The sequence below is a fragment of the Nelusetta ayraudi genome, unplaced genomic scaffold (assembly GCF_046127955.1).
Source record: "Nelusetta ayraudi isolate G7.1 ecotype Tasmania unplaced genomic scaffold, CSIRO-AGI_Nayr_v1 ptg000048l, whole genome shotgun sequence".
Taxonomy (NCBI): domain Eukaryota; kingdom Metazoa; phylum Chordata; class Actinopteri; order Tetraodontiformes; family Monacanthidae; genus Nelusetta; species Nelusetta ayraudi.
Genome location: NW_027466098.1, coordinates 11,971,723 through 11,985,308, shown reverse-complemented (window position 1 = coordinate 11,985,308; position 13,586 = coordinate 11,971,723). Strand labels below are relative to the sequence as shown.

The window sequence follows — 13,586 nt, the reverse complement described above, 5'->3', positions numbered from 1 at the left end:
CAGCCCCAATACACTCATGCATGTGAAATTATGTATAAACAAAAATGTAGATGAACATGAACCATTATACTATATTAGAAACGTACAGCATGTATCAAATCAATATTTACTTTGGTGAAAAATTTGTGTTCAACTGTCGTATTTGGGAATGAGCAAGTGATTAATGAGGTATATATATATATATATATATATATATATATATATATATATATATATATATATATATATATCAGTATGAATGAAGGGAAAGCTAATTTAAACTTGACAGCGTGTGAGTGATGAACAATTATTACAATCATGTCAATACAGATTTGGGCATATGTCTTCACGCCAGATAAATACACCGATTTAGTCGCACGCGTGTTGAAGCCGTTCATGAGAAACCACACATCATTTAAATAAGTCGGTTTAATTGAGCAGAAAGAGATTTGAGTGTACAATATCAGTATGATTATTACATATCGTCTCAGCAGTGTGATTTAGTACAATTGTTAAGATGTGTACAGCAGAAATAAAATTACAGTACAGTGCAGTAGTAGGCAGACGGAGTGAACGAGAGCCGCGTTTGGGCGGACCTGCTTTTAAAAAGCATTTAGTAGTTTTTAACTCAAATCCATACAAAAAAAAAAGTTCATCCTTCATTCCCACCAGGTGTCCATTCTCCGTACTCGCACTCGCTGCTTATAGTGGTACTCTTTCAGGTGCTTTTTCAAAGCGTTTGGAATGGGGAGCACATTGATGCCGTCGTAGGTGGTGCAGCTGCTGATGGTGGCCCTGCAGATGTGCTGCAGCGAGAAGGGCTGCGTGCGGTGGATGGGGTTGGACAGCAGGGGCTCGAAGAACATGCAGGAGTTGGGGTCCTTGTAGTGCTCCAGCAGGCCCGTCACGGTGGGCGCGTGGAAGACGCTGGGGTCGTGCACGTCGAAGCTGAAGTTGTGGTTCCACTGCTCGATGCGCGCGTGCAGCGAGCGTCCGTAGCGGCGGAAGCTGACGGAGAAGAGGTAGTCCTCCTGGGCCGAGTCGCGCAGGAGGAAGGTGCCCTCGGGCTTGCCCTCCAGGAGCTTCTCGGCCTCGTAGCGGTCCATCACGCCCCAGTAGCACGGCAGGTTGGTGATCTGCAGCAGGTCGGGCACCAAGCAGTGGATGTAGTCGATCTGGGTGTGAATGCGGTAGCCGTCGTGCGGCTTGACGGCTTCAGCCGGCGGGATCGCGGCTCGGGGGGCCGCGCTGCTGTTGGCCTCCGGGTCGACCAGGGGGTCCGAGTTGGCGTCGCACATGCTGACGGAGGCGGACGCCACCACCTCGTCCAGGGTGTCCAGACACCTCTGGAGGACGAGCTGGTGCTGCTGCTGCTGCGTCTGGAGGAGGAGCTGCTGCTGCTGCTGTTGCTGCTGCTGCTGTTGCTGCTGCTGTTGCTGCTGCTGCTGCTGCTGCTGCTGCTGCTGCTGGTGGTTGTGATGCTGGGCTGAGGCTCGCTCCACCCCGGCCAACTCGTTCATGCCGTGTGCCAGCTTGGGCCCGTGCTTGTACAGGGGGTTTATCTGGGCCGTCACCTCGAACGTGTGGATCTCAGCATTGGGCGGCGGCTCCACTCCCTGCTCGATGCTGATGCGGCGGCGCTCACGCAGCCTGTCGTCTACGTCCTCCACCACGGTCGGCATGGCCGAGCCGGGGGCGCTGCACACGACCGCGGTGGCGGCAGAGGCGGCGTCCACCACCGGCGGCTGGGTGATGGGGGCCGTGTGCTGCTTGATGAGATACCACTTCTGCGCCAGCTCGGATCCGACGGGGAATGGACAGTCGTCCAGCATCAGCTCGCTCAGGTGGATCTTGCGCCTTGAGGACGCGCAGGCGGCTGAGGGAACGCTCTGGGATGTTGCTGCCGCCGCCGCCGCCACGGTGTGCGTTTTTATGGGGAAACACTGGCCCATCGCATCCTGGATCTTCTGCCGCAGGGTGCGGCTGCTGTTCGACCAGCGGCTGTCAGTCTCACTGACCGCGGACAAGTCCGAAGAAGAGCTAACAGGTGCGAGTCCCGGCCTGGCCGTTGCCCTCTCCTGTCTCGACGACGACGACGACGAAGATGATGATGACGACAGGGTGGTGGCGTCCAACCCTTGCCACCTCCAATTGTCCTTCAAAGCGGAGGACGAAGACTGGTCCCTTGACTCTTGGTCGCTCAACAACTCGCCGTACTCGAAGCCATCGCTGACGGGCCGCTCGGCTGCGGGTGCGTGCGAAGATAGCCCCTTTTTCTTGCCCCGTCCGCCCTTTCGCCCGCCGCCGGCGTCGCGCCTCTCCTCGGAGCGGCTCTGCCTGACCTTGGGACGGGCGCCTCGGTCCCGATCTTTACCCCTGTCTCCTGACTCCTTTGGTAATGACATGGTGACGGATTACGTGGTCAAACGGCACCGGCGGCGCCACTCCCCGTGGTCAGGCGACGACTCGTGACTTGCGCTGAAGTTTGGCGGGTTTCCCGCTAACATCTCTCGCGGCTGCGCGTTATATTTGCCCGGTCATCGTGGCCGCTTAATGCAGACCTGCAATACAAAAGAGTTTGGTTGCACACTCACGAGTTAAGACAAACGGTATTATAATGGCACTTTGCTTGAGTCGTGCGCCGTTTCCTAGTATATAAGCTTAGCTCCTTAAAAATAAGCAGCTTCAAATGTTACTTTTATGAAAGTCATAAACACAGTTAAAGGGAAGTGAAAGAGGAAGACGCAAGTGTTTCGGTGTCTTGAGGCATAGTGCAAAAAAACTTCCTGTCTTAATATAAATTCCCCATTTTGACTTTTAGCCCCGCTGAAACTAAATAGAAATAGTTAGAAATTAGAAATATTTTTTGAATTATCCGTCACATACTCACGACAGGCCTCTGAACCTCTGAGACACAATAATCCGAAATGAAGTGCGATAATATATTTATATTTTTTGTTACTACCATTGACAATTGAACAATGTGCTCCGTTGGAGAGAGGGGGTTGGGGGGCGGGGGGGGGGGGGGGGGGGGGTGACGACTCTTTTTACTTTGTGAAAGACAGTAAAGAGTCACAGATAAGTAACGTGTCCAAGGTAGCCGAGTGGACAGTTACTGCGGTTTAAAAAAAAAATGACGCTGACGGCGAATCAACGTCAACTTGATGACAAAACAGGTTTTCTAATTTCTCGCAACTTGCTGAATCAAGTTAGCACTCACTTCATCCACAACAAAGGAAGTTCGATGCATTTTTCGAGACAAAAGTAGATGTCATCTTAAGACGGAATCGCCTTTGCTCTACCCTGGGGAAAGACCTCTGCCCTCAACAGTACATCAACCCATGTCACGGAATAAGTGCGCTGTCGTCAAAGAAAGTTTTCAATATTTTAGGTATTTGTCAACAATTAGCTTCTGTTACATGAAGTGCAGAAAGGCGAACTATCGCGTTCAACTTAAGAATATTGGCAACATCATTAGACTATAAAGCAGCAATCGTTAACAGTGCCATTAACCAGAAAGCTAAAGTTGTTAGCATTCGTTAGCAAACAGCTGTTCGGAACAGACGAGGCTAACAGTGCAGCTAGCTGGCGACTATTTTTTCAAGACTGTTTAAAGTCTTCAAAAGGCTCTGGTTGTGTTTATGGTGAGATGTTTCTACACCAAACGGACACGACACAAGATGTCAACATACCTTACAAGTTGTTCTCGGGTTTGGGTACCGCCAAAGGTTCTATTTCTTCTTATACAAACTAGTGACGATGACAAAAGGCGGCTAGGTCAGCCGCTCGGCTAACTACCGAGCTGTGGTCAAAATGAGCTGCTCATACCGTGCAACCCGGAAGTGATACGAAAACTAATTTTAGAAATGCCTTATCGCAAACCCATGTTTTATTTACAACGCTGTGGAATTTATCATAAAATATACAAACAACGATATGTAGTGGTCAGGGAACCCCGTCTCTCGAAGCAAACACAGAGCACTGATGAAGTTGAAAGAAGTGAACCTCTTTATTTGAACTGTCAATGACCCGACAAGTACTGTATTTCAGATCATTCACAATTTATTGAGTGACAGTAAAAAAAAGTAGAGAGTACTTCTGGGATGTAAAATGTTCATAAAATACTCAAAAAATTGTCAGGGGAGTTATCAGAATTAAATAGAAAGTGTACAAGACAAATACATGCAAAGAAGACCAGAGCAAGCCCCAGTGTTTTCATTTATTCTTTTCTTTTTATAATTAAGCCTGCCAGGGCAAACTACAGATCATGGGATCACTTGGTTAGTCCCCACAGGCACAGGCTTTGTACCTTCTAGTGGATGCTTGGTTTGTGAAAATACAAAATGCAGCTATCATGAAGTGCCCGTATTTACCCCCCATAATTTCATGCAACTGTGGAATGTAAACATGGAGTAAACATATTCCTTGGCCTGTTCTTAGTGTTTACCGATCGTCACATTAACTGCGGCTCAGATAAGTATCGTCGTCCCCCCGGTGCAACCGTCGCCACGCAGCACCCACCGCAACTCTTCCCTCCTTTCAGTGACAACTGAGGATGAGCGAACAAGAGGCTGTGCGGGTGATCTGAGCCATTAACAAAACACAACTGAGAGACATTATACTAAATAGTTAAAAATACCATAGCCGAGTCTTTAAGGTGCCAGCAATTTTTCTGTCTTTTTCTTTTCTTTTTTTTTTTGTTTAACTCACAGAAGTTATTTGCCCGCATAAGTCAGATCCATCCAAGAGCCTGCTCTGAAGAAATCAATGACCAAAATGCTGCTTCACACCACTGCGAGATAGAGGGGCTGTACAATTTAGGCACCACATACAGTTCCTGACAAATAAGAGTCGAAATCACGAGGCCATAAAAGTAATTCGCTCTGCTCATCCCACAGGCATAACCCCCCCCACCCCCAGACCAATTGCCTCGTACAGAGTGTGGAAGAATTCTGTTCCCTATTTCACCCAGCCTGTTCGAGTGTGAGAAGGCGTCAGTTAATGAGTTGCATGTCAAGACAATGGCGATGATGACATGATCAGGGCATTATCTCAGAAGTAAACAGTGACGTGGGCGATGCAAGCGTACAACATGAGTTGCAAGATTTCCGCCCTCACCGTCGACTAATCGACCACAACGTCCTCTAACTATGACAGTGCAGAATTAGTGTGGCAAAACATGCGATTACAGAAAATAAGCACAACTTATTAATATCAAGGGAGAATAAAAAATACAATTTGAAAAGTTATCTGAAGTTGACCATCTTTACTCGACAGGCCTTCCTGTGGCTCTGCTGAAAACAATAATAATAATAATAATAAAAAAAAAGTGAATGGTTATCCCTGCCTTACAATGCAACCAAAAAGCGATGCAAAAGTTAAGACCATATTACACAGACATGCACCTCTGCTCTGCCACATCCAAGGACAGAGCCTTCAAAAAACAGGTTTTGAGTCAACACTGATATCACGTGAAACGGTTAAGGGTTTCCGAGACAGAAACACACTGAGAGAGACACACAAAAAATAATTCATATGGACATCGACGAGCACCTTGAAAAGTATGATTCATCAAATCATCACGTTGGCCATGTGAGGAGGGCACTGTAAAGGTGAGGCGCTGCGCTCCGGAGCCCTGATGACAGGATCGCCATTAGTTTTTTCCAGAGCTATTTAGGTTGGGTGAGGCGAAAGCCGGAGGTTTCAGATTGATTTCATTTGGTTTCCTCGCACGCATTTTGGTTTCTTGGGCGCAAATTGAAAACGCTCTCGTCTCTCAAAACACTTTCCTCAAACCGGCACCAGATCTGTTTCTCACACGGTGCGAACCTCGCCAGCCCTTATTCACCCTTGCGGGGATTCCTCGGCACAAAATGAGATTCATCATCATTTACGAAGCAGGGCGTAAAATAGCAGAGACAAATTGCAGCTGGCATAAATTCTTTGAACTACTGTTCGTGGGGTTTTTCTGATATTCTTTTTTTTTTCCTCCATATATTTCACCATCGAGTTGCAATTGACTACAAATATCCTTCTCAAACGAACAATCTCACAACCCCTGCTCTTTGGCTTTGTAGACAGTCAGAAGAGGACAGTCACTTCTATCTGTCGTGTTCAGTAAAAAGCAATCAGAATACAATGTGCACCTCAGGTTGAACTAGCTCTTCCTTAGTCCTTCCCCCCCTCCTCCCACACAAGTCACAATAAAAAAAAAAAAAGGACCTAAGGATGCTCTGTAAGCTTCAACCAACACAAGCCCTTACTAGCCCTGTTTCAAGAACAATTTAGGGTGGCTAGGTCACGTATTGGTATCCATTCCCAATCAGAACCATGCCGTATGGGAGTCAATTGCTCCGAAGTGGCAACTATCAGACGTAATGTCGTAAAAGTGCTTTAATTCTGCCTGATAATCTGAATCTACCAATGGTGTGTTCCCAGGGTCCGATGCTGTCAGCGTGTGTTCTTGGAAGGAAGCCTTGTTCTGAGGCAGGAGGAAAAAGAGGAGTAACTCATGGGCTATTACCCATTTAGTAGAGCACCAATCCACTGTCTCTCTTTAAACTCACAGCAAACTGAACCTCTGCACATCATGTCACAGTCCTGCAGGTGACATGAAGCAGTTTGCCACTTTTTTTTTCCTGTGTCCTGCAATATAGTTATTATCATCTGTATTCCATTTTTTAATAAACTTAGATGTATATAATAAAGTACAAAAATATTAGAGGACATATACACAGTTTCCTTTGCCATTCTGTAGTGACTGCTTTGCCTGGTTTTCTTGAGCATCCGTATCTTTGTGCTGGGTGATGAAGAACTGAACAGGCGTCAGCTGATGTGTGTGTGTGTGTGTGTTCTCTCTTCTTTTTTTCATATTGTTGACGTTCGGTCTGTTCCATCTGAGATGAGACAAATGCAAGTTTTAAGACATTTAGAGAATTAAACCTCCCTTCCTTACAACTATAGAACATTGGATCTACTGTGCAAATCCTGTCAATTAAGTGCAGTGCTGAACCACCGCCAGACAAACATAGCAATATTACCCTCAAGAAAACAAACAGAAGTCGAGCTTCATATCAAAGACATGTTACAGAAAAATGACTTCCAATAACGTATTTTTAATCTCAGTCAGTAGGAGACTAGTAAAACATTTTTTTTAAACAGCTAGAGCAGCATTTTGATCCAACAAGGTCAACGGTGGTGGGATTTTTGCCAGTCTGCGACCTGTTTAGTCAGGGATTGTGGAGGACACTTACCCCCTAAGGCATGCTCTGTCATACTGAGGCACAGTGACTCCAGCGTGGGGTTAATTTCCAGGTCAGCACCTGGAAATTGGCATTCTGGGGGGGGAGTAAAAAGACTTTTAATCTGAGGACTGTTTGGTTGCATGATGATATTAAGTAGATGTTTTAATTCTAAATTAGTGAAATAGATGGTTAAAAAAAACCTTGACTCGATCTGACCGGAAATATATTAAATGGGAGGGGGAAGTTAAGCATATTGAATGCAAAATAAAATAATTACGCAAATAATTACAGGGCATTTATTTAGTTTAAAGCCTGAGCTGCAGATTTAGTCTGATGTATTTATACAATGAAATGTCCACATTTTGCCTCTTTTATATAATTTTGAACAAATAACAAGAAACAGCTGGAGCCCAAAGCTGTTGACATGGAAACAATATAATACGATTTCAGACTTCATGCATCTGTGGAAATTCTGAACTTCTAATTTACAAAGAAGAGTAATTTTTTAGAGGCCTCAGAAAGACGGTAAAAAAACCCCAGAGAGAATGACCAGGGCACCATTTGTAGAGTCAATGTCTGTTTGACATGTGGTGAGGACAGCCAGGCAACCAAAAGGTTACGTATGTGGCGGCAGTGCGTGCAGGAAGGTCACAGATTGTGTTCTGACACTTGCTACTGCGCTGTCGTCTTAAATTACCCCAGACTCTTTTTATTCTTTATGCTGAAGATGAATCATGTTTTAACTAAAATTTAAAAATTGCCCCCTGGCAAAGTAAGCAAAGAAGAGACTAGAATATCTGGTTACATATAAAGCATATGTAAATAAACAAGCAGACAATGACAGAGGTAACAAAGAGGCAAGTGCATGTTCATAAATCACAATAATAATAATAAGTATAGTAATAAAAAAACACTTTTGGTGTGTTTGAACATTCAGTACCTTGCTGCTGGAACATGAGCATGGTTTGTGGAGACGTGTGGACAGGGAGGGAGTGTGTCCGCTGCACAGAGCTGCGACTTTGACTTGGCATGCTGTTACTGCCTCCAGGGTTGGAAAACCAAAGGTTCTATTGCAGCAAACACAGATTCTTATCATGCAAATGCAACTCACACTGGCAGGTTACCACTGTTTCCTTCGTGTGCATTCAAGATGGCAAACATAATCTCTTCCTGCTCCGATACCATCAACGCACCCCTGTGACTTCTACCGTTACACCGTAAAACAAAGTCAAAAATATGAACGGCACAGGGACGCGATGAAAACGATGTTCGACAGCTGATTTTAAGCCCTGTGCTCGGGGGAACTGACCTGTCTGCCCTGGGCAGCCAGTGCAGGGCTGGTGAGTGTGTGGCGTGGAGACGCTCCTCCGATCCCGCTGGGACTCAGAAGTCCCATTCGGCCGGCTGGGAGCCCGCGAGGGGGCATCTGAAACTGTCTCTGGCCCCGCCGTGCCACACCTCCACTCACAGATCCGGCTGTGGGGAGGGAGTTGGACCCATAGGTCCAGCTGGACAGAAAGAAGACAAAAAAAAAAAAAGTGTGAAAAACAAATGAAGCGGAAGAGAGATAACTTCACGTTCAACCGCCAACAAGGACTTTTCAAAGTTAAGGAACAGATAAGAGACAATAAATGAAGAGAAAGGGAAAGATGAACATCGATCTGATGTGGCAATGAAAGATCAAAGGCAGAGTCGCAGACTCTCACCCTTTCTGTCGATACACAGGCATGTCCAGCATAGCTTTCCGAGGGACCAGGCGGAGCAGTTTCAGGACCTGCTGATTCCAGGAGGCCAGCCTTTTCTTGTGAGTCTCTGAAAAGGCCTGACAGGAGAAGAAGAAGATTTTCAATGATCTGCATTTCATGATATTCTAATTCAATTTTGAACCTTGCAGTAAAGGGTGAGAATGGTTTATTTAAAGACTCAACGTTACGGTTGAAAAGCATCTACTTGCTTTTTAAACGTATTTTATGCCGTAAGTCATTGATCGTCGGTGTTTGAAACAGGACAGACTGATATTTATTTCTATCAAAGGAAATGTGTCCGTGTTCACACCTCATGTGCCAGACACTTCTCAATGAGCTGAAGGTAACAGTTGATATTCTCCTCGTCCGGCCTTGACACAAGCAGCTGTGTGCACACTGGAACGCAGGAAGAAAAATATCACATTTATTACAGACACTGATGTGCTCTTCTTGTCCGTTAGTTTTAGCAAAAACTGTTTCACGCTTTCAGCATTTTACTCTCACCTTTACCCATGACGCGGGTGAACTGTCCAGGGATGTCACCTTCAGAAATGGGCGTGGCTGGAGAGTCTCCATCACAGGGAGGCGGGTTGTGTGTCTGGAAGCCCTCTGAGGCTGAGTCTTTGTCCGCTCCCGTTTTTGTGGCCTCTGCAGGGGAAGCAGCTCTGTCCTGCAAAGTCTGAGCTGCAGAGGGAGGACTGTAGGCTTTTATAGGCGTGATGATGATCTGCTGCAGCTCCTGAAGGGCATTTCGCAGATTTCCCCCTTCCAAAATATCCTGCAGTGAAATGACAGCGTCAGTGTCGCATACTGTGGTTTGCTTCGAGTCTAAAGTCAGGAGAAATAGAGGCACAGCTGAAAATGTGCAGGCTTAATAAATTTAAAAAAGCAAATTAGAGACAGAATTTAAATAACATGGAAGCAAACAATACATTTTAGAAACAACATACCAATTAAGAACAGTTTTACAGGATAAAAATATTATATAAAGATACTGTTTTAAGGTTAAACTTTGGCTTTGTCAATCTAACACTGCTGGTCTTGTCTTTAGTTTATGGGCTTGATGCATCTATTTGTACCTCTACAACTGTGTACTGCACAACTTTAGAAACAGCCAATTAAATTTCTCCAAACATGCCGAGTTGTTATTTTGCTTATCACAAAGCTGACTCAGTACTGGGGTAATGCACTGACTGACAACAAGTGGCAGAATCTGCATATAGATGTCAAAATGATCAAGAAAATATTCAAAAAGCTCAGATCACATGTGATCATCAATCCATGATTGTTAATGAAAATCAAATAGTGGTGCTTATTCAATATCATACATACATGTATTTTTTTTTAAATTAAATTAATGCACAAAGTTAGTTGTGAAGCTGGCAGAACACATTTTCATTTCAGCTTTCTTCCAAGTTAGTAAGAGCAGAGAGGAAGATCAAGGATCATCATAAAAGCCTCGAGGAAGGCAAATATGTCCTGTTGAAATAGTAGAATAGAAGACAGATCATCCTGAGGAGCCCTGCTGTGGCTCCGCACAAACAAAAGAAGACATTCACAGCAACAGCAACTGTTGAGAGGTGATAACTATCAAGCAATTTCTCCACTAATCTACGATGAGTTAGTGTTCAGGCATTGGTCGTCAGGACGAAATGCTGTTTCTTTCACAGCACGGAAACGGACGCCACCACCGTCCGGTGTGAATTACCTTTTCTAAGGACTTGAGGACGCTCTGTCTCTCCCGAAGCTTCTGAATGCTCAGGGCGATCTTATGCCGCGCCCCTTTGGTGACATTCTGGAATGACACGAGAAGACAATGGCTTTACTTCATGGTAAATACCCGAGAATAAACCCAATCTCCGTTTATGTCGTCGGCAAGGAGGCAAAATTGTACAATTTGTATGTGCGGATGCCTTGATACAGCTGTGGGGGTGTGTTGCTTAATTTCATGCCCCATTGAGGGTTGATGTATCATCAGGTTTCAGGGAAATAATGATTACCAATGATAATAAGGGTGAAGGGAGACAAAATGAAAGCATAGCAGCGGTATATGAAAGGAGGGAGGGGGGTTCAATAAACCTGTGACTCCAAATGCTGCTCTGTAAGAATCATCATCTCCTCGTAGGTCATCTGGGAGAAAAGCGATGCGTATTTGTGGAGGCGGAGACTTTTCAACCACGCAGGAACATCTACGACAAATAATCACAGAGGGAGGGAAAAAAACAGGAAAGCGTTACACTCTGGAACTTTCGCTCCGGCAGAACGTCAAAGAGCCTCGCAGCGTCCGACCTTTCATGCCGCTGCCGTCCTCCTGGAAGGTGTTGCGAGCGGAGCCCTGGTCTTCCGTCTGCTCGCTGCCCGACGACGCCACGCTGCTCTGAGGCGACAGCGGCGCGTGATCGGCCGAGGCAAAGTTCTGCCGCCCCACTGCGTCGTCGGGGCTCACCCAGTCAGAGCCGCAGGCCTGGGGGCTGCAGGGGATGGCGGCCATGGACTTCTTCAGCCCACTGAGCTGCATCTGTCCGCCCAGACCTGGCACGGGCGGGACAAGGAGATAAACGACAAACTGAATTATTAAAACGATGACAAGCGCACAGAAAAAGAACATGAATCTACTGCATGGCTCAATAGTGCCGTATTGAAAATAGCGAGCTGCCTGGGCTTCAGTAAAGGTGATGTCATGACTGACTATTACATAGATAAAAATATCCTTTACTTAATAAGCTATGTTTCCTTTGCAGCGAAAAAATAAAGATTGACCATTTAACTCCACCATAATCACTACTAACTGAACCAATTACCAAATGAATGATCATTTTTTTGTCTCTCTCTCTCTCTTCGCCCTTGTCCTGTCCGGCCATAACGACCAGCAGAAATGTGTCTGAATGTTTTTTATGATGGCTGACATATTTAATTCTCAAAGGTAGAGCTTTGGACCCGAGGGTGCGAATCCCACAGGTCGGTTCTGGAACTACCTGTTGAGTGGTTTTATTACATTTTTATGGATGAGTGATATTCTGGCCATGACCAGACTGAGGGAGGGATACGGAGTGAGAAAAAGCGTAGTAAGGGGATGTAAGTGAGGGGCAAAAGGGTGCAGATTGGGGACGGATAGGGATAGCGACAGCAACTGGCAACAATACACAAGTATTGAACTGAACCAATTACCTGCGTTACTGCTGTTGATGGGAGAGGACATGCCGCTCAGGAAGGGCATGTGTCCGTTCTGGCCTGCCGGAGACGTGCTGGATGACTTGTCGTGCCAGGCGTTTCCTGGGTCCAGCGCCTCGGCGGAGCTGGGCCATTCATCGGAGCCCTGGTGCGGGTTGTAGGGGCTGGATGGGACCCGGGGGGCGTAGCCACTGGAGAGGTGCTCCTCCAGGTGGTTGAGCCACATGGCCAGCGAGGTGCGGTCATCCAGCGTGGTGGCAGGGTGGATGAGGGCGTAGGAGAGCAGCTGTCTGCTCTCCTCCACGAACAGGCTACTCTCAATGGTGTGACTTAACACTTTCTGCAGCAGCTTCATGTACTCGCATTTGGCCTCGCTGTTGCGCGGCTGCAGCAGCGGCAGGTGGGAGAGCAGCAAGGACACGACCTTCTCCTTTGGCTCCTGGTGCCACTGGCTGACAATCGCTGATCACCGAGAGAGAGCAAAAACATAACAAACATTTTAAACAAGACATTTCTTTTGAAGATTTTCTTTAACACGTTGCGATGTGGAGCTGTATAGTTGTGTCTAATTAATCTTTAAAGGCTGATCTACTGGGGTCCAAAATGAAAAATGAAAATGAAAATAGGTTACAGAATAAATAAGCTGTGCTCAGTTACCTGCATTGTTGGCCTCTGCTTCCAATATGTGGATCTCCGTGCAGTCTGCCAGCCAGTGTTCCAGGCAGATGTGCAAGAAGCGAGCCTGGGTGCGGGACACCCTCTTCAAGAGGGACAACAGCGCCACCGTCTGTTCGCATTCGTTCCAGCTCTTGAACCATTCCGTCAGGATGCCAACCTGGTCTCGGAACATCATGGCGCGTCTCCCTCGCAAGGAGAACGAGGAAGCAGCGACGGAGAGAAGAGGGCGCGCTTGAAGACGCGGAAGAGACGAGTCTTACACCGCACAGCGGGATTTGATTGGTGGCAGTCCTGGGATCCCCTCAGACTGGACCGAGGGGCCCTCACATGGTTCAGGTGCAGAAGGGGTTGCAGACAGGTGGGCTGTGCCTTATGAAGGACTGTTCAAAGTGTGCGTCAACTGCAGTCGGTAGTGTCACGAGGAGGAGGAGAAGATCTTCTCAATCTGGCATGTTCAGGATCACGTCACATCGGCGTCCTGTCAAAATCAACAGACAAACAGGAAACACCTTTAATTAGGCAAAACTGAGACGACACGAAACACACAGTGGTGTTGCACACATGAGCAGAATGTTGGAATCAATCTGCCTATTCTTATCGCAGAGCGCTATGATGTTAGACACCCCTGTTTACATTTAGACACGTGCTCCTCAAGGCCTGAAGCTAAAAAGCAAGCTGCAGAACGAAGACGATGCTCATGTGTTTTAATGAGAGGAAACCTCAGTTTACAAGAAGAAAAGGCACATTGAATGATAGCCCTAAAATATAT

At 46.5% G+C, this 13,586-nt stretch overlaps 2 protein-coding genes across 3 annotated transcripts; both read right to left on the bottom strand.

Annotated features, from left to right (window-relative positions):
• Positions 1-393: 393 nt before the first annotated feature.
• On the bottom strand, positions 394-3,826 carry socs9 (suppressor of cytokine signaling 9). 2 transcript variants are annotated; one of them, XM_076036375.1, is made up of 2 exons: positions 3,672-3,826; positions 394-2,540 (listed from the first exon to the last, which is right to left on the bottom strand). In XM_076036375.1, exon 2 carries the CDS (start codon positions 2,382-2,384, stop codon positions 639-641), a length of 1,746 nt encoding a protein of 581 aa, XP_075892490.1. In that variant the 5' UTR covers positions 2,385-2,540; positions 3,672-3,826; the 3' UTR covers positions 394-638. The 2 variants fall into 2 exon arrangements, with proteins under 2 accessions (XP_075892490.1, XP_075892491.1); XM_076036376.1 differs by lacking the exon at positions 3,672-3,826 and adding an exon at positions 2,866-2,973.
• Positions 3,827-4,204: 378 nt separating this feature from the next.
• samd4b (sterile alpha motif domain containing 4B) lies at positions 4,205-13,304 on the bottom strand. The gene is made up of 12 exons (XM_076036371.1): positions 12,797-13,304; positions 12,137-12,601; positions 11,258-11,500; positions 11,048-11,157; positions 10,677-10,763; positions 9,473-9,746; positions 9,279-9,364; positions 8,930-9,045; positions 8,533-8,731; positions 8,164-8,290; positions 7,233-7,316; positions 4,205-6,875 (listed from the first exon to the last, which is right to left on the bottom strand). The coding sequence occupies exons 1-12, from the start codon at positions 12,990-12,992 to the stop codon at positions 6,847-6,849; spliced, it is 2,016 nt and encodes a 671-aa protein (XP_075892486.1). The 5' UTR covers positions 12,993-13,304; the 3' UTR covers positions 4,205-6,846.
• Between the last annotated feature and the right edge of the window lie 282 nt (positions 13,305-13,586).

What these genes read in the sequence shown, in the direction of transcription:
- socs9 (XM_076036375.1), bottom strand. Translation starts at nt 2,384, where the DNA reads ATGTCATTACCAAAGGAGTCAGGAGACAGGGGTAAAGATCGGGACCGA.
- samd4b (XM_076036371.1), bottom strand. Translation starts at nt 12,992, where the DNA reads ATGATGTTCCGAGACCAGGTTGGCATCCTGACGGAATGGTTCAAGAGC. An exon ending in CATCAACAGCAGTAACGCAG is followed by an intron (nt 11,501 to 12,136) that starts GTAATTGGTTCA and finishes CGCCCGTGCCAG; the next exon opens with GTCTGGGCGGACAGATGCAG. An exon ending in GACAGAGCATGCCTTAGGGG is followed by an intron (nt 6,876 to 7,232) that starts GTAAGTGTCCTC and finishes GTCTCATCTCAG; the next exon opens with ATGGAACAGACCGAACGTCA.